We start from the raw sequence: 19,575 nt of genomic DNA on the forward strand, positions 1-19,575 counted from the left end.
TCATCTCTCGGTCGAGGCGGATAGAGTTTTCTGCTGTCCCACGTCTACATAGCAAAGGTATAGCGCATACATTCTTCCACAGTGTAATCAATATCAGTAAAACAAACACGGATTTGCTACACGTGTAAAACCGGCGGCGAACCGCTCAGTAGCAGTGAATCAGTGTCCTGCCGGAAGGATATTGTTAGTGAAGGTTTACACTAGTATCGGTTGCACTAGAACAAGCCGACATAGAACTGTTGTATCAAAGTCAATAAGGAAATTCCTTCAAATACGAGTTCCATATGGTAAAACAGACATTACACGAGCAGTTTTATTACGCGTCATCTTCAGTCAAGTTGCTGGCAGTAAACAGCTGTTTCGATAACGGTTGTGGTTGTGACCCTGTAGTACTTAAAACTTACAAGCACCGAGCGTCTCCATTGATTTTGTTTCATTTTTTCGGTACGACATACCAACTGGAACACGTTCCAAAACATATAAATCGGTCGAGGAGGCTTACAAGGAAAGTTGTTAAGTTAAATACACGCCAAACTGGGAACATATAATAGCCAGCAAGTGAACCCAGCACCCCGAGTGTTTCCCGCTTCCCACCATGTGCCATCACAATAGCAATGCTCGCGATATCGTTCAACCAGCGGTTGAGTGCTTTGTCTGTTTATGCTCGTGTACGGACTACAATGATGTGCCATACAAAGAGAAAATAATATAAAATTCACCTTAAAAGATATATCCTTAACTTTTAATAGTATTTAAATCACTTACACGCTGAAATAAAATGTGTATGTTTATAAAAATAATTATTTGAATTCAAATACTATTCCAAATTTTCAAAAATTTCTTATGGTCAAATGAGATCTGTTTACATTCGTTTTCGTTTTCGGACGTATTTACTGTCTGTTTCTTATCTCTGTCTAATATTGTTGTTATAACCGCAATCTTTTGATATGTAGGAATATTTGCGGAATGTTTTAATTGCACTGTGATAATCGAAAGAGGAATTAAAGAAAGGCTCTTTTTTGCACATAGAATGTTTGATTGTATTGTATGATTAACCCATTCACCGCAAAAGACAAACGAAAATAGCGCCTTTTTTCTCGGCATTTTTTGATTACGACATGACATTTGCACAAGTTGTAATGTATTATACATAAAAACAGCTAAAGCAATGCTTTGTTCATTACATACAAGAATCAGTTCGAATATTCTCAGTCAAACTATTACGATACAACTGCACACGCCATGGCGGGTGATGCCTTAAGGGGAGTTTCAGCGTTATCTCAAAACTCAACGTAGGGGTTAGGTATTTTTTACATATAATGTGTATGCAAAGTTTGATTAAGTAGTTTTGAAATGGCAGGTAACAACGCAAATCATGTTTTTCCAGAGACGTTCTACAAAATGCTTCGTCACCGAGTCGTTTGTAGATATTTTTGCATTGAAAAATAACAGCATGTTATTGAAACGATTCACTATAATGTACAAAACTTTTGATAAATTTGCTTAACGCAAAGTTCTAAAAAAATCGCAAAATATTTTTTTTCTCGCTGAAACCTTTACCCCCCTCTCTTAAAACAATATCGTCTAAAACTTCTATAAAACAAAATTTAATGTTACAAACACAGTGGAGAATGTATTTCACATTACTTGAAATACACAACGGGAGACAGCCCCATTTGTCTAACAGAAACAGAGAAAATAATACATACAAATACATTTAATTGGCGATTTGCGGCAAAGCCAAAATCAGTCATGCGACACCTATGATTCAGCTCATGAACTGGCAAAGTGATACAGTTTGCTTTTTTTCACCCGTAAGTGAGTCGTAGCTTACAACAAAATCTTTATTATCTTCTCGGAAAAAGCTTACCACTGCCAAAATATGAATGAAACGAGTAAGAAATTTAGATTTATTTGCAATTATTCTGAAATTACAGCCATTTGCAACTATTTCACTCATATATTTCTTCGAAATGTAATCGGAGTATTATTGTGGTTATAAAAAATCGTTCCATAAATAAAGTTCCAACTCGAAACCGAGACCCAATCAGTACCAATGTCAAACTCCTTCATATTTTGAACTACGTAGGAGATTCAGTGAAAATTATCGGAGAGAAGGATCGGCTGTGCATGATACAAAGCTGACACTTTCCTATTAGCCGGATATATTCTTTCCTCGCCTGATCTGGAGAATTTCATGAATTTACACCATCTCATGAAGGTTTAGCTTAACTTAGGACGAACGGGAAATGCTGTTGCGGCGGCTACGGTGCTCAACAAATACATTTCAAAACAGCGCGCATATAGCTCTGCGAATAATGTTAGAAACCACTATGTTTTACACTCTTTTCGCAAGATGTTTATTCATCATCTTATAAAATGATGGTTTTCCTTCATTTTCATAAACAATTATTAACAAATTGATCGGTAATTTGGTGTTTAAAAGTCATTTTTTACCAATGTTTACATAAAATATATGCACTAGAATAAAATCAGCAACACTTTCCTTCCAGCGCTATCTGCGAGCGGTTCCAACGTAGAATCGCCAATACCTTTAAATTTAATACTCGCTGGAGAAAGTGGTCGGTTGTCGGCACCCCTATGTAACTAACTTGGATAGCTCTAAAAGCCCTGGACCTGATGGCGTTCCACCGGTGTTTTTAAAAACTTTGTCAATAGAACTAACCGCTCCTTTATTTTGGCTTTTTAACATGTCTCTAGAATCAGGTTGTTTTCCTAAAACATGGAAAAGCTCTTTCCTAGTTCCAATTTTTAAAAATGGTAAAAAATCCGATGTGCGTAACTATCGTGGAATAGCTATCATCTCGTGCATTCCCAAGATTTTCGAGGCGATTGTTAATGAAAATTTATTCCACCAAATCAAGAACAGAATTACCCATGTGCAACATGGTTTTTTCAAAGGGCGTTCTACAAGTACAAATCTACTCGAATTCATTAACTACACATTAACAGCAATGGATAACGGAAACCACGTTGAAGCTCTTTATACAGATTTTAGCAAAGCATTTGATCGCATCGACATACCCATGCTACTTTTTAAATTAGAAAAAATGGGGTTTGAGCCAGGACTTCTTACATGGGTACAATCATATCTTACAAATCGTGAACAAGCTGTTAGATTTAAAGGGATAAAATCAATCCCAATTCAAGTTACATCAGGAGTCCCTCAAGGGTCTCATTTGGGCCCGCTATTCTTTATTTTATTTGTTAACGACATTTCCTTCATTCTAAAAAATGTAAAAGTTCTTATATATGCTGATGATATGAAACTATTTCTAGAAATAAGAAATGGTGAAGACTTTCAGACATTTCAAAACGCAGTAAATATATTTTATACATGGTGTAATAAAAGCCTGCTGAAACTGAATGTAAAAAAATGTAATTCCATAACATTGAGTAGAAAGAATAATATACAGAACAATAGAATCTTATTGGGAAATCAACAAGTAGAAAAGTGTGACAGAATAAGAGACCTAGGAGTTATTATAGATTCCAAAATAACATTCATAGATCATTATAACACAATAATTAACAAAGCAAACAGCACACTAGGTTTTATTAAACGCTTCAGCTATAATTTCCAAGATCCCTACACAATAAAAACATTATATGTAGCCTATGTGCGTTCAACACTAGAATATTGTAGTATAGTTTGGTCGCCTTTTTCAGCAACGCATGCAAACCGGATAGAATCAGTACAAAAGCAGTTTTTGATGTTCGCTCTTCGTAAACTAGGTTGGACTGGACTACATTTGCCATCTTATGAAGCACGGTGCATGCTAATTGACATTCAAACCTTGAAAGATCGTTGTGAATTTTCTATGATATCATTTGTAAACGACATTGTATCACATCGTATTGATTGAATCGAACTATTATCGAAACTAAATTTTTATGCTCCTTCTCGACAACTACGTAACCGCAGCATCTTTTGTACAATTCGCCATCGCACTAATTATGCTAAGTTTGGTCCTTTAAACCAAATGATGAATATTTACAACAAACATTGCGAAAGCATTGACTTCACTATGTCGAAAACAAAACTTAAGCAGCAGTTTAAAGTAAACCAACATTTTAACTAGTGTTAAGTTAGTTTAATAATTATTGTAAGAAACCGGTCTACATCTGATTGACGACTTGAAATAAATAAATAAATAACTTTTCACTGAAAGCAGATATGGTCAGACTAACAAATTTTGTGTGTTATATTCGCACGTTATTTTTGTGCCTATAGCTGAACAGTTTCGTATGTTCTGTTCTACAACCAAAATATTTTTTGAACAAGTTAAAATCTACTAAAAAATTTTTTTTAACATTTGCTTAATGTTAATGTAATGAGTAGATGCCAGAGATTAATTTTGGACACCATTTGGAAACCAAGATTGTGACATCCGGTTTAGCGGAATTCTCTATATCCCAATCAATATGGATATTTTCGACGCGGTTCTTATAAGTCGATGCCAAAAATCGATGTCTGATGCTATTTTGAAATCCAAGATGGCGACATGTCTATTCTAAAACCACCCAGATTGAAGATTTTCAGATTTTTGTAATAGATATGACGGATTTTTACTATAGCTTCGATATGTTGTATTTGTGTATGGTGACGAAAATCAATTTTGGATATGGAGACATCCTACTATTACAACCTTTGCAAATGAGAAATATCCACATTGTACGGCTTCATATGATAACGCGCCAAGGCACAGTCACCTTTTTGAATTTTGAAGTCTCCGCCATCTTTGTTTTGAGCTCTATAGATCATCCCGAAACCCAACATTACCCAAGTAACCACCAAGTATGTACTAGTATATGCAGTAAAGTAGCGTTTTATTTGGACTTCAGCTGCTTCATGCAACCTATTAGAATTTTCATGCATAACTATTGTAAACTTGCTTTCAATAAACTGTTTAAAAGCTTCTTCTCATCAATCAGCATGTTGAAGGAAGAAAAGCCGTAAAAAATATTTGCATGGCACAGCAATAATGGAGCGGTCTGTTTTGCCAAAAGCGGTTTTTAAAAAGCAATTTCCATGTCTTTTGGTTACTTGGGTAACATATTGACTTTTACTAAATAATCTAATTCAACTTTGTGTGGTATAAGCTGTTCACCCTGTAAATATGAATGCAATCTGCCAGTGCGTTAATGGTGCGTACTATGCGTACCAGCTTTTCACATACACACATTGTGCTTCTGGTGAGGAATCATGTTAAAAATAAAGTAAAGTAATGTAAATTTTATTTTCTCTTTGAATGTTGGTGATGTTTATTCATATTGTGCCATTTTTACTAAATTTTGTTAGGGTGCCGACAACCGACCACATTTTTCTAAACGGCATAAAATTATCATTTCACTAAATTGTCAGTAACATTTTTCATATTGACGGAATAAATTAAATTACTTCACCAGTTATTAGCTAAGGCCTCTAGCTTTCCATTCGTATGCTTATGTTTCTATATTGTGCAATTGGAGAAATGTTTTGATCCAAAGACAAAAGGGTGCCGACAACCGACAAAATTCCCCTACGCAGCTCATCTCGGATCAATTCCCAACAGCCGCACCTAGGGTTAGAATATTTTCTAAAGCGAAGAAGAGGCATACTACACAAAGAAGTAAACCTCAAAAAAATTAGTGCAAGATCGTTATTATTATATTCTACTAATAATGTTTATAATAATGTACCGCTCAGCACAATGAAAGATAAACACGAACCTACTGGAAAATATTTCTATACGTTCACCAATATTGTAAAGATCAGCTATATTTTCACAAAATAGTATCAAAAATACCGGTTTTAGATTTTATTCGATACGCCACTAGTTTGAACTCTACATTGTTATTAGTGGTTTCCTCGCCGATGGTACTGGGTGTTAAATTGGAGGTGCTAGACGGAGGTTATGCAGTTTTTATTATTTTTGTATGACATGCAAAATTTGGCTACCGTTTGTGGTTCATGTAATGCTATTGAAGACCAGGGCATTGCAAAACAGTCGTCTTTTAATTCTCAAAGCCCCCTCCTTTCATATAGTGACAAAGTAAGTTCAGATGTCAAATTTCACATAATTTGGACTTGGACTTGATTGGAAATATATTCATACGAAATAAATTGCTATGGCACTGCACAATTAAATTGCTTTTACCCGGTGCTGTTACGGGTCATTCCACGTCAGGTTTCCAACCAAAATTTTAATTCCTTCCAAATTTTTTTCGTAACTGTAGCTAAAAATAATTGACACATATGTTTTGTTGTGGCGGAATATGATATTTTTTCAAAATATTAGTTTTTGAACTTTTGAAGTCTATAAAATTGAACATTTTTCAATCACTGATAACTCGGACACGACTCGATATATGAGAAAAAATATAAAACAAAAAAGTTGCGTTTTCAAATAAGCTTACCGAAAAAAAATCGCAAAATTTTTGTTTGTTATATAACTTGTAAAATTTACTTGAAACAAATTGAATTTTTAAAAAGTCGGACCATTTTTTTCTTATTTTTTTAAAATATTAAAAAACTTATTTAAAAAATTGTATGATTTGGGAGTGCATATCAAAATACTTTGCGAGATATTACAATTATAATTTGAAAACAAAACAATTTTACACAAAACGCCTTGTGATAGGCCTGTTATAATTGAAATGCCTCGTAAAATACTTCGATTTCCATTCTGAAATTTTCACATGATCTTCTTAGTATAGATACTTATGTTATCAAAATAACTTTCAAAAAATATTTGGATACCACCAAAAATGTCTTAAATTTGTAGAATGTGGATCATTCCACGTCAGATTTACAACTAAAATTTTAGTTCCCTTCATTCTTTTCTGCATTCTTTAGCTGAAAATTATTTTTTACTTTGGCTTAATTCGATATTTTTCAAGTTATAAGTTTTTGAACTTTATAAAATATTTTTTTAAATTTTATAAATTTAATAGAATTGAACATTTTTCAATCCCTGACAACTCAGAACCTATTAGATTTGTGGACAATAGCATTAAATAATAAAAGTTGCGTTTTAACCGGGATTTTTTTGGAATATTTATTTTTGTTATATAATTTATGTATTCTGCAAATATTAGTAACAAATAATTTTCTTCAGGGCTGAGCCAAAAAAAATTTCCATATATCGAATCGTTTCAGAGTTATAAGTACAGTAATGTTTCGATTATATCACAGTTGGTCTGTATTTTAGCGTGATATATTTGAAGCGTGATATATTCAAAACAAAACAAAATATTACATTCAAGCATTAATCCATGTATTTCTATAAACAAAAAGTAATAAAAAGTTAAAGTTAGTCAAAAAGAATAAATTATAGTAGGGTCATGGGCCTATTTTTGTCATGTTTCTATTTTCGTACTACCCATTTGAAGCCGTTGGTTAGAGCAGCGTTCGCCATCTTTGTTCAACGCATTGGGTCAAATGGTATGGCATCAGCGGATAATTTTTCTCCACACAGTTTCACTTTACGTATCCCGTACCGTTTCTTATAATTGTTGAACCACCCAAATCTAAACTTGAAGGAATCTGGTACGTTAAAATGTATTCGAATGGACTACGATTCAGTTCTCGTTGTTTCAACATCCATACACGCAGAAAAATTTAGCATATTTAAACCAAAAATATGTGTTATTGAATTCAATCAATTATTGTTTATCACTTTAACCAACAAAATTATTAATTTCACAATATTTTTTATTAGAAAAACATTGTATTTTTGCTTTCAATAAAAACATTTTTAATTTCAATAATTTTCTTTTATTTTCAATAAAAAAAAATTATTAGAAAGCAAAACGATAAACTTTTTTATTGAAATAATGAATAAATTTTATTGAATTCAATAAATAAATTTATTGTCTCCTGACCAATAATTTTATTTATTGAATTTAATCCATATTTTTATTGAACCTACAAATCTTTTTTCTGCGTGTATAAATAGTCCCATATCCAATCGTTGATGTTGTCCTTCCAAAAGAAATGGTTTCCATTCAACAGAAAATGCCATATCTCGGCATACCTAACATATCTTTCCAATTTTGTTTTTCTCATCATTGTGTTAGATTTTCATGCGGATAACAAATAATTAAGCGAATAAAAAAGAAGTCGTTTTTTACCCACTACACCAGACGCCTTCTTAAGGACACGGCACTTAAGTTACGAATAATTTAAAACAAAAACTACTACTGAACTACTGTTTAGACCTCTAAAAAGATCTCAGATTCATTCTTAAGAATCTATTCTTTAAGATAAAAGAATAAAAAAGTTCGACTTTTTGACCGACCCCATCATACATAAACCCTTAACGAAATAGTCCGAAACCCAATAATAGGCTCATTACCCTACATGTAAATAAGCAAATCAATTGTAAAAATAGCTTAAAAGTATCAGGACATAATATGTGGCTTAATTCGATCACAACGTAGTGTGCCTTGTCTGTTTTTCAAATAGCGTGATATAATCGAGACAAAACCGTGATATAGTCGAGGGTGATATAAACGAGTATTGATATAAACGCATAGTGATATAATCGAAACATTACTGTAATTGAAAAATGTTCAATGTTCAAAAGTTCAAAAACTACTAACTTGAAAAAAATATCTTATTCCGCTAAAACAAGAAATACGTGTCAATTATTTTTAGCTAAAGAATGCAAGAAATTTTTTTTGGAAAGAATCAAAGTTTTGATTGTAAATCTGACGGGGAATGACCCTTACATAAACATTTTAAGTTGCTCATGGTAGTTAGGTCGCGAAACCAAATTATGAGTGCAACGTTTTATTTATTTCGTGTACGAGTCGGCACAATGAACATTCGAATTATTATTAGTCATTTATTAGAGTTCATTTAAACTTTTTTCCGCATTACCTGATTTTCCGTTTGCCCATTTCACTATGTTAGGAAGCGCGCGCGACACAACAACTGATAAACAACGCACATGGTGGAATTGCACTAAAAGCTAGAACAGCGGGCTTGGTTTGGTTGGGATAGGTATAGGTGCTGCTATTTGCATTGGACGACACCGCACACCGCGACGAGTGGATTGCCTTGGTTGTTGTTTTTATTATGACCGGGTGAACCGCGACGATAGATATCTGCCTCTCTGCACGTCTGTGACGATCAATTTTTATCAGTCAGTAAACACTTGCCTTCCAGCACGAACGGTGCGTCGCTTCACCGTACCATCCATTGATCAGTGTAATAGCTCGTTCAATTAGTTTGATTTGATAACCTGGTGGCTCTTTTTTAGGAGTTCAATTAATTTGACAAATGCAGAGGCAACAGTTTCCATCGAAGTAGGCGTTGGCCGGCGACGTGTTGGATGCAAAGCCAGAACGAGAATTATTGGCACAGAAGGATATGGCTGCTCGAGTGATCAGAGGAAGCGTGGGATCCGAAGGTGGGTCATCAACCTCCAGCAGGCAATCGTCCCGATTCATCGTGGTGAACTTTACTAACGATAGCGATGAGGTGAGTTAGTGCAAACTTTATACTGTTGATAAAATATCGAGGCAGATGAGCACGGTAATGCGAATTTGCCCCTGACAGTTTTGGCATATATTCACGGCAGGATATCAGCTGGTTTTGATAATGGTTCGTATACATTGTGTTCAATTTGTAATTAAGAATCTCTCGCGGGGCGATTGAACACCAAATTTGGAGGCATACCATCCAATCTGAACCGTTACAGCGATAAAGAACATTTTCCGGAAATAATTAGTTGTCTGCAAATATCTAACTTTTTTCCATTTTTTATTTCTACTAACGTGTAGTCACATGTTCTTTTTTACTTTTTAACGACATTCAATTAGCTAGAGATTACTGAGCAGAGAAAGTTATGATAATTTAGATCCGTAGTACTCAAGTGAGAGCAAGGTTGTGACATATACAGATCGGAAAACTAAAAAAAAAATCTTAAGAGCTAGTCTTGTCTTCTGCTGGCAGGAGTAAGTATAACTACGAATCGCTCGAGTCTACCAACATGTCTCCTGGCAAACACTCGTGCGATTCGTAGTAATGCTGTCTAAGCTCGATTTCTGTCAGCGGAAGACAAAAGATTAGTCCGTAAGATTTTAAGCCTGTTTCTAATGACCCTGCCACTTCTAGTTTTCCGATCTGTATATTTCATATCCTTCCTCTCATTTGAGTGCTATGGCGCTCGATTTTCACAACTTTCCCTACTCAGTAATTGCTAATTGAATGTCGTTAAAAAGTAAAAACCTGTTTTAATCCACCTAGCGGTGCAATTGTGCCTTTCTCATTTGTCCAAACTACGATTCCATGTTCAATATAATGGTGGAAATGTACATTACATATGCAGTACGATTTACACATACATACAATGGATCGACACCCACGATCTTGAGATACTATCTGTCAACCCTGAAACATCGCTTAAAACCAACGGCGGATCAAAGAGGAAGATTCGGGGGGTCCGGACCCTGCCGAAAATTTTCAACTTTTTAAGAAATTTTAAACTAGTTTTAATTTTAAAGTAACAACCCCTCACTGCATACTCCTACCTTAGCCGGACCAGGATTAGGTCCGTTCCGGTGGTATGAGCCCACCAAACAGGATAACCCCATAATACAAGGTATGAAGCGACCCGTGCTGACGTATGTGTGGTCGGGGGGGACGCCTGACCGCTAACGGAGCCTGTTGGGTACCTGGACACCCCCCACAGTAAGCGTCCCTTACCACATTAATGCGGAGCTCTGGCGTGGCGGACCTTTTTTCTCGCGCAATTCGTGGGATCAAGTATGAGCCGTGAAATTAAAAATAGTAATAATGAAAGCAAAGTAGCAGACCAGGAGAAAATGACGAAGGTGGTGAACCCCTTTGCCAAAGGTGGTTTAGCGAGGTCTCCTCCCAGAGGGGGCGACAGCGGAGCGACGGGGGCTGCAACCGCCAGGCTGTTCGATTCGCAAGACAAGAACAGGAAACCTATATGAACGTCGCACAACTGAATCTTAACCACTGTGTTTTTATTTTATTTTTATTTTAAAATAAAATATTCTGCTCAGCAGTTGCTGTGGCAGTCGGTCTCGGAGTCGAGGACAGATGTCGCCCTCCTATCCGATCCGTACAACGTCCCTGCCGATAACGGCAACTGGGTAGCGGGCGGGTCTAGGATGGCGACAATCTGTACAACGGGACAGTTCCCGGTCCAAGGGGTAGCCCACTCATCTACGGAGGGTGTTATTGTCTACCGTGAATGAGTACAACACGGCAAAGCAGAGGCGGATGTAGCATTAGCTAAGACTACTCTTCCTAGCCCCCTCGAAGCAGGGGATCGAGAGGCAGATTGGAGTGGAGAACACGCAAGTTTCCGCGACTCCAAACTATATGAAGAGGGTGGCGGGAAGAGAGAAGGCCGATAAAGGCGTCCAAACAGAGGCCTTCTCCTTCATCGGGGGAGCGACGATGGCCCAAAAGGCGATAGATTTCGTTTTAACGGCCACAAAGAGCTTATTGGGGGGCACGACTGCGAAGCGGCCCAGGCAGTCACCGGTTGAAGGTGCGCGGGGCAACACCAAACGACGCGCAACCACAAAGGCCAAACGTCGTTTGGAAGGTGCAGATCTGGGTGCGAAGGATCTCGTAGGGCGGCGACCCAAGAAGGCAACTCTCAGACTAAAAAAGGCAAAAGTCACCAAACAGGCGCAAAGCGTTGGCCCACAAGGTACCAGCCAGCCGGTACCATCGGCACAAAAAATGCGAATGACAGCTGGTCAGTAGAACCAAGCGTAAGTCGAACGCACCTCGACCCGCGAAGAAGGTTAAAGACAGAGGAGAGGCCTTGTTTGTGAAAACCGACAAGGACAGTTATGCCGAAGTCCTTAAATCGATGCGGGCGGCCGAAAGCCTCTCGAAACTAGGACAGGATGTGCGCAGCGTTAGATGGACCAAGACTGGCGAAATGATCTTGGTGCTGAAACGTGGTGCACAATCCAGCGGGGTGACGTATAGGAGGTCGGCCCAAGAGGTCTTGAAGACGGCGCCCAGGTGAGGTCGTTGGGTGCGAAAGCAACTGGATGAGGTTACAAACGCAGAAGACGTCGTCTCAGCCGTCAAGGAGCAATGTGGCGTAGAGATCGAGCGGACCTCTGTACGCCTAAGGAAGCGACTGCTTGGCACGCAGGTAGCCTAATTCAAGCTACCGGTTGCGGAAGCCAAAAAGTATACCGAAAAAAGCAAGCTGAAGATCGGCTGGTCAGTATGCCAGCCAGGGCCAAACATACCCTAGCCGCCTTTAGTGGACCGACGTTATCGGTGTCTGGAGCCAGGCCACAAGTCATAAGACTGTAAGGGCCCAGACAGGAGCAAGTTGTGTCGTCGATGTGGCGATGAGAGACACAAGGCGCAGAAATGCGACAGGGCAACAAAATCCATATCTGCGCCAGCAAGAAGGAACGCCGTAACCATGTTATGGGCGGACCTGTGTGTCCCTTCGGGGAGGCCGGTAAGAAGAAGCCGTGAACGTCACACAACTGAATCTTAACCACTGCGTATCTGCTCAGCAGCTGCTGTGGCAGTCGGTCTCGGAGTCGAGGACAGATGTCGCCCTCCTATCCGACCCGTACAACGTCCCTGCCGATAACGGCAACTGGGTGGCGGACGGGTCTAGGATGGCGGCAGTTTGTACAACAGGATGGTTCTCGGTCCAAGAGGTAGTACACTCCTCTGCGGAGGGTGTTATTGTCTGCCGTGAATGAGTACGACACGGCAACGCGGAGGCGGATGCAGCTGAGCGAGCATTGGCATCGGCTAAGATACTCTTCCTAGCCCCCTCGAAGCAGGGGATTGGAGTGGAGAACACGCCAGTTTTCGCGACTCCAAAGAGGACAAGAACCTCGCCAGGAGACGGAAGACCAGGCGGGCTCAAGAGGCAGACACTCGAAGACGCTGTTTTTGCCGACAGAAAGGTCGTTACCCAACAGGGAGAAAGCTGGAGTACCGTTGTAGGCCGAAAGAAGAAAAACGGGAAACAGCAAAAGCAGGAGGAAGAGAAAAACACAAACAGAAGAGTAAACTAAAACCTTCAGCTTGTCAGAAGGTGCCAAGGAGAGAAGCCGTACTCGTCAAAGCCAATGACGCTACGACGTATGCAGCCCTCTTCAAGAAGGTCAGAGAGAACCGGAAGCAGAAAGATTTGGGGGAAAACGTGGTAAGAATCAGGCGTACCCAAAAAGGAGATATGCTCTTCGAGTTGAAGAATCCCACGACTAGTAGCTCGACCTTCCTGGATACTATCACCAAATCGATGGGTGAAAAGGCAGAAGTTAAAGCCCTAAACCCGGAGATGGTGATTGTGTGCAAGGACCTTGATGAAATCACGACGGAAGACGAGCTGAGAGGCGCACTGAAGCAACAGTGTGACCCTGGCGAGGTGCAAAGGACGATCCGGCCTAAGGAGGGATACGGAGGAACGCAGACAGCAATGATTCGTTTACCAATAACCGCTGTCGATAAGGCACTGGAGGTAGGCAAGATTACGGTCGGATGGTCGAGATGCCCGCTGAGAGCCGCCCCACGAGTGAACAAACAAGCGAAGAAATGCTTCAAGTGTTTGGGCTTGGGACATTTGGCAGGGGCTTGCAAAGGCCTGGATAGATCCGGGATGTGCTGAAAATTCGGGGAAACGGATCATCTTGCGAGTAACTGCACGCAGAGACCGAAGTGCTTGCTTTGCACCCCAGCGGGCGGAAACGACCATCAGACGGGTGGCCTTAAATACCCTGCCTATAAGAAGGCGATTGCAGGCCAACGGTAATGGAGTTAACCCAGATAAATCTGAATCACTGTGACACCGCACAGCAACTGTTGTGTCAGTCTACGACAGAAACAGTGTGTGATGTCGCTTTGATTTCAGAGCCGTATCAAGTCCCCTCTGATAACGAGTTATGGGCAGATTCCCCATTCAAGAAGTGATAGAACGCTCATACGATGGCTTCGTGATCGCCAAAATCAACGGTGTTTTCGTGTGCAGCTGTTACGCTACTCCAAGGTGGATAGTAGAGCAGTTTAGCCTAATGCAGTTAACCGAGCAGTTTATCGGTCGGAAGCCGGTAGTCATTGGTGATGACCTCAACGCCTGGGCTGTGGAGTAAGGCAGTAGAGTAACCAACCCAAGAGGGTGCATCCTGCAGAAAGAAGGTTCTGTTAGCACGTTTCGTAGAGACGGGAGGGAGTCCATCATTGACATCACATTCTGTAGTCCTTCACCGACGGTGGACATGAATTGGAGAGTATGCGAAACGTATACGCATAGTGACCACCAAGCGATTCGCTACCGTATCGGTCAACGGAACACTGCTGCAGGACGGAGAAGAATAACCGACGAGCGAAAGTGGAACATGAAAAGCCTTCAACAAACACCTCTTCGTTGAGCTCCTTCGGCCGAACGGCGGGACCGAGAACGTGGATGCGACTGGTTTAACAAGAAAGATTGTGACGGCTTGTGACGCTACAATACCGCGAAAACTGGTAGAACGAGACGCTTATTACGTTTCGCGCTGCTTGTCTCAGAGCCAGAAGGCTCAAAGAGCAATATCGGAGCCAAATAGAGAAAAGCGCAAGACAGAGTTCCGGAAAGTTAGGGCCGCTTTAAATCGGGAGATCAGATTTAGCAAGCCAGATTGTCACAAGGAACTGTGCTGAAAAGTAGACGCCAATCCCTGGGGCAACACGTCCCGAGGCGTGATGGTCAAACTAAAGGGCTCGACGAAGTCAGCCGAAATGTGTACGGGTAAGCTGAAGATCCAACTCCAACTCAAGTCCAACTCTTTGGAACGGGATGTACGATGGAGTATCTGACAAGACTCGAGACACTTGAAGATGTGCAGGTGTCGGTGATGGAGACAATAGACTTGATCGTGAGCTGGATGAACATGTCAAGCTACAAATAGTTCACCACAAGACGGAGATATTGTTGGTCAGCAATTGCAAAGCGGTTCAGCGGATGCAGATCGATGTCGGAGGGAACGTGATTGCATCGATACATGCACTAAAACAATTGGAAGTGATAATCGACGACCGGTTGAGCTTAAACAACCACATCGACTACGCCTGCAAAAAGTCAACGAAGGCAACGAACGCAATAGCGAGAATCATGCCAAACATCGGCAGTCCGAGAAGCAGTACGAGACGTTTGCTATCTACTGTTTCGTCATCAAAACTGCGATATGGGGTTCCTGCCCGGGGTGCTGCGCTGAAAACTAAGCGGAAACATGAAAAGCTGAATAGGACATTACGGCTGAAGCCACAAGTGCGTACAGAACCATATCGTCGGAAACGGTATGCGTTATCGCCGGGATGATCCGCATCTGCATAACCCTGGCGGTGGATATTGAGGGCTACAATCAGAGAAATACCAGAAACGTGAGGAAGATGGTAAGAATTGATTCGATGGCCAGGTGACAGCAGGAATTGGACATTACAGAAAAAGAAAGGTGGACCTACCTCATCCCAAACCTGTCGAAGTGGGTCAATAGAAAGTACGGAAAGGTGAACTCCCACTTCACACAGCTCCTATCGGGCCACGGCTGCTTCAGGAAGTATTTTCAGCGGGTCGGACACGCAACTTCACCGTTGTGCCCGGAGTGTGAGAACGTTGATGAGACACAGGAGCATGTGGTCTTTGAATGTTCGAGGTTCGAAGCGATACGCAGAGAGATGCTCGAAACGAGAGAGCCGGACATCAACCCGGACAATGTCGTCTACAAAATGACAAGCGACGTGAACACATGGACCGCGGTCAACAGAGAGGTGGCGCAGATCATGACTGCCTTACAGCGGAAATAGCGTGATTAACAGCGAGTAACGGTTTCGGGAGAGCAATCACCCTCGGGCAACTCTCAGCTAGGATAGGCTAGACTCACAACCGGGTATGGGTCGCCGGGGCGCAAGCGAACCGGACATCACGCTCCACTCGGAATCGCCAGACCGACCACGGTACCCTATCGGATGACCCGTGAGGAACATAGCGAAAACCAAGAAGAATCTGGACGGGAGATCTTCTTTCGTCGGGAAACTCTCCGTCGGCGTAAACTAGATTCACCGCCGGGGACTAGACTTAGCAGACCGCGACGGGACAGCACCAAACGCGGATGATTGGGGCACCAGAGAACCGGATACCCTGCTTCACCGGAATCGCCGAAACCCCTCTCTTGCCGGGGAAGCCTCTGTCGAAGTAGGCTAGGTCCATCGTCGGGGACTAGACCGAGTAGTTCGCGAACAAGTCGGGGGCTCAACGAGTAAGTGGTGCTGAATAGCACGAGCAGGGAGTTACGGTGCTGAATGGCACAAGGGAGCCGAAGGGCTCGGTAAACTGGACAATCTAAAATTTGACGCCCAGATTGTCTTGGTAGGGGAAGAGTACTAAGTCTCGACCCATAACTAGCTTTCCGACTGCCATGCAGAAACTGGTCGAGAACTGGTGGTGTGTCGAGGACCTGTTTCTGTAACCCTACTGAAGGAACAAACTACTAAGTAGTTGGATTAGAGTGTGTGATATGCACATAAAGACCCTCGCCGAAGTAATGCAAAAAAGTAGTCCCGGGGAGGAATACGATTCAGGGCAAGAGCAGTGGTTTTAGTGGGTCGAGTGGCAGCCCAAACCCGTTCACTGAGACCGTGGGCTTTATACATTTATCCTGCTTACTAATGGCTTACGATTTTCGTAAAAGGTTCACTTCACGAAGTCACGATATTTAATTCGAGAATTTATGAACAGATTGTATACCGTTCTCCTAATCATCCCCAGATCGCCCACAAATCATACAACATTCGTCAAAATCCGCCGGCCCAAGATTTTTACCAACTGAAGCAACGCTGCCTTACCGAAGAAACCCTCTTCGAAGATCCCGACTTCCCACCGGTCCATGCTTCCCTGACAAAGCAACAAACCAACCCGGATCTAACGATCGAATGGCTACGTCCGCGTCAAATTTGCCGGAAGGCTAAATTTTTCGTCGACGGAGCATCCCGATTCGACGTACGCCAGGGTAGTCTCAACGATTGCTGGCTCCTGACGGCCACAGCAAATCTCACCGCCAACCAGCGGCTATTTCGAAAGACCGTTCCGCTGGATAACTCTATGGCCGAGGACGAGTACGCCGGGATTTTTCATTTCCGCTTCTGGCAATTCGGACAGTGGGTTGATGTGGTAATCGATGACCGGCTGCCGACCCGGGATGGCGAGTTGATATACATGAGATCAAGTCATAAAAATGAGTTTTGGAGCGCCCTTCTGGAGAAGGCATACGCGAAGCTGCACGGGTCGTACGAAACACTGAACAGTGGCACGGCAAGGGAAGCAATGCAAGATTTTACCGGAGGAATCACGGAATCGTACCGTTTGAAAGGAAAGGAACCTCCGCCGGAAAATTTGTTTGAGATCATCCAAAGCGGCTTCGAAAGAGGTTCGATGTTCGCGTGCAATATTTTGGTAAGTTGCATCACTGATTTTAACCCATCTCAAATATTTTCACTATCTATTATATTGTAATATTTCAGCCCGACCCGAAAGTCCCAGAAGCTCACACCCCCGAAGGACTGCTGAAAGGTCATTCATATTCCATAACTAAAACGCATATTTTCGACCCAACCAAACATCAGCTGATCCGGCTGCGAAACCCCTGGGGCGACGGCGTTGAGTGGAATGGCGCCTGGAGTGATCGCTCCAAGGAGTGGGATGCCATTCCAAAAGCTCAGCGAAAGGCGATAGGACTCACCATCGACAACGATGGTGAGTTTTGGATGAACTTCAGCGATTTTCTACGGTACTTCGATCGGGTGGAAATTTGCAATTTGTCTCCGGACCCGCTTGACGATCCGGAAGCAAGTTTACGCGGTTGGCAAGTATCCACAGTGGACGGAGAATGGGTTGAAGGATCCACCGCAGGCGGGTGCATCGATTATTTGGACAGTTTTTGGACCAACCCTCAGTACGTTATACGGCTAGATCAGCCGGATCGAGACGACAAATCCGGAATGTGCACTGTAGTGATCGCCCTCATGCAAAAGTATCGCCGAGCGGAATACCTTCCTAGTTTAACCATTGGATTTGTGGTTTACCGAATAACGGAAGAAGATCTCCGGCACAAACCGGTTCCACTGAAGTTCTTCAAGAAGAACGAACACCGAATAGTAGCTCGATCAATTTACATCAATTCTCGCGAAGTTAGTTGCCGATTAAAGCTGAACCCTGGGATCTACCTGATCATTCCGACAACGTTGCAACCACACGAGGAAGGTGACTTTATGGTTCGAATCTTCTCCGAACTTCGCAACTGTCTGGAGGAAAACGATTGCACCGTCTGCTTCGGGACAATGGATGATCGTGTTTCCGGACCGCTGCTGGAGAATGGTGATTGGGAACAAATGGTGCGTAGTTTTTACGATATGGCCGATCGAAAAGGAAAAATCGACTACCTAGCGTTGGGTGCCATCTTGGACAAATTTTTCTTCACTCCTCGAGTGAAGCCCAAGAAACCATCCAGTCTCTGGACAACTTTAAACCTACGACTTCGGCATGTCCTGTTCTGCTGGTGGGTCTCCACTGCCCGTCCGAAAAATCCGACAGTACAAACCAAAGCAACCAATCGTGCCGTTGTTCAACAGATCTCCAAGTCGTTGATTTCACGGGTGAACTTGAACAGTTCAGCTCTGCTAAACTACGATCAGTTCCGAACTATCGTTCGTGATGTCCAGCAGTGGCAAGCGGTGTTCAAGCTGTACGATCTGGATAACAGTGGGCATCTCGATCGGAAGGAACTGAAAAATGCCCTAAATTCATCGGGGTTCAACGTAAATAACCGCGTTCTTCATGAGCTGATGAAGCAATCCAGAGAGCGTGGTCTGGAGTCGATGGAACTGGTCGATTTTGTTCTTTGCGCGGTGGAAGGTCGGAACGCGATCGGTAAATATTTGATGCTAAAATTTAGGCTCGAGAATTTAGGTGTTTTTGTTTTTATTTTCAGAAAAACTTCAACATAATTCCACGGATAAGCCAGCGGCGTTATCTAAATAATGACGTAAACCGAGTAAAATGCATTATGCATTACTGTAACTGCTTATAGCTTAAGTTGACTCTATGTGCCAATGCCTTATTGTACGTTACCAAATAATACGTATGTATACATAAACATAAGACACTCATTAGAGAAAATTGATAAAATAAAGATTACTGTGCCAGAATCATAACCACGAACCAAATTAATTCGGTTACAAAATAAAGATAAGTGAATGATGAGAATTGCAGCCTTATTCTACATATAACATTGCAATCATTTTCCGATCAAAAGCGATATTAATTCCATTAGCAAAAATAACCGTATATAGTGAACAAATACCAGTATCACACTACAACATACTAAGTAATAGAATATTTCCTGAAACTTTCATGATTTTTATGAATTTAAAAAATATATGAATGATGAATATGTGCATTTTCACCAAATCAAGAATGTTGAGATTCCAAGTATATGTTTTGTTTCACTTCGATTGAGTTATCGCCAACACTGCAAATGCATTTCGGTACGAATTCATTTACA

General features: G+C 41.5%; 1 protein-coding gene across 2 annotated transcripts; it reads left to right on the top strand.

Moving 5' to 3' along the window:
* Positions 1-19,227, top strand: LOC131690855 (calpain-B-like). Of its 2 annotated transcripts, none has more exons than XM_058976920.1 (5): positions 1-57; positions 9,270-9,490; positions 16,785-17,468; positions 17,537-18,941; positions 19,003-19,227. In XM_058976920.1, the coding sequence occupies exons 2-5, from the start codon at positions 9,380-9,382 to the stop codon at positions 19,050-19,052; spliced, it is 2,250 nt and encodes a 749-aa protein (XP_058832903.1). In that variant the 5' UTR covers positions 1-57; positions 9,270-9,379; the 3' UTR covers positions 19,053-19,227. The 2 variants fall into 2 exon arrangements, with proteins under 2 accessions (XP_058832903.1, XP_058832902.1); XM_058976919.1 differs by lacking the exon at positions 1-57 and adding an exon at positions 8,877-9,217.
* Positions 19,228-19,575: the final 348 nt, after the last annotated feature.

This window comes from Topomyia yanbarensis, chromosome 3 (assembly GCF_030247195.1).
Source record: "Topomyia yanbarensis strain Yona2022 chromosome 3, ASM3024719v1, whole genome shotgun sequence".
NCBI lineage: Eukaryota > Metazoa > Arthropoda > Insecta > Diptera > Culicidae > Topomyia > Topomyia yanbarensis.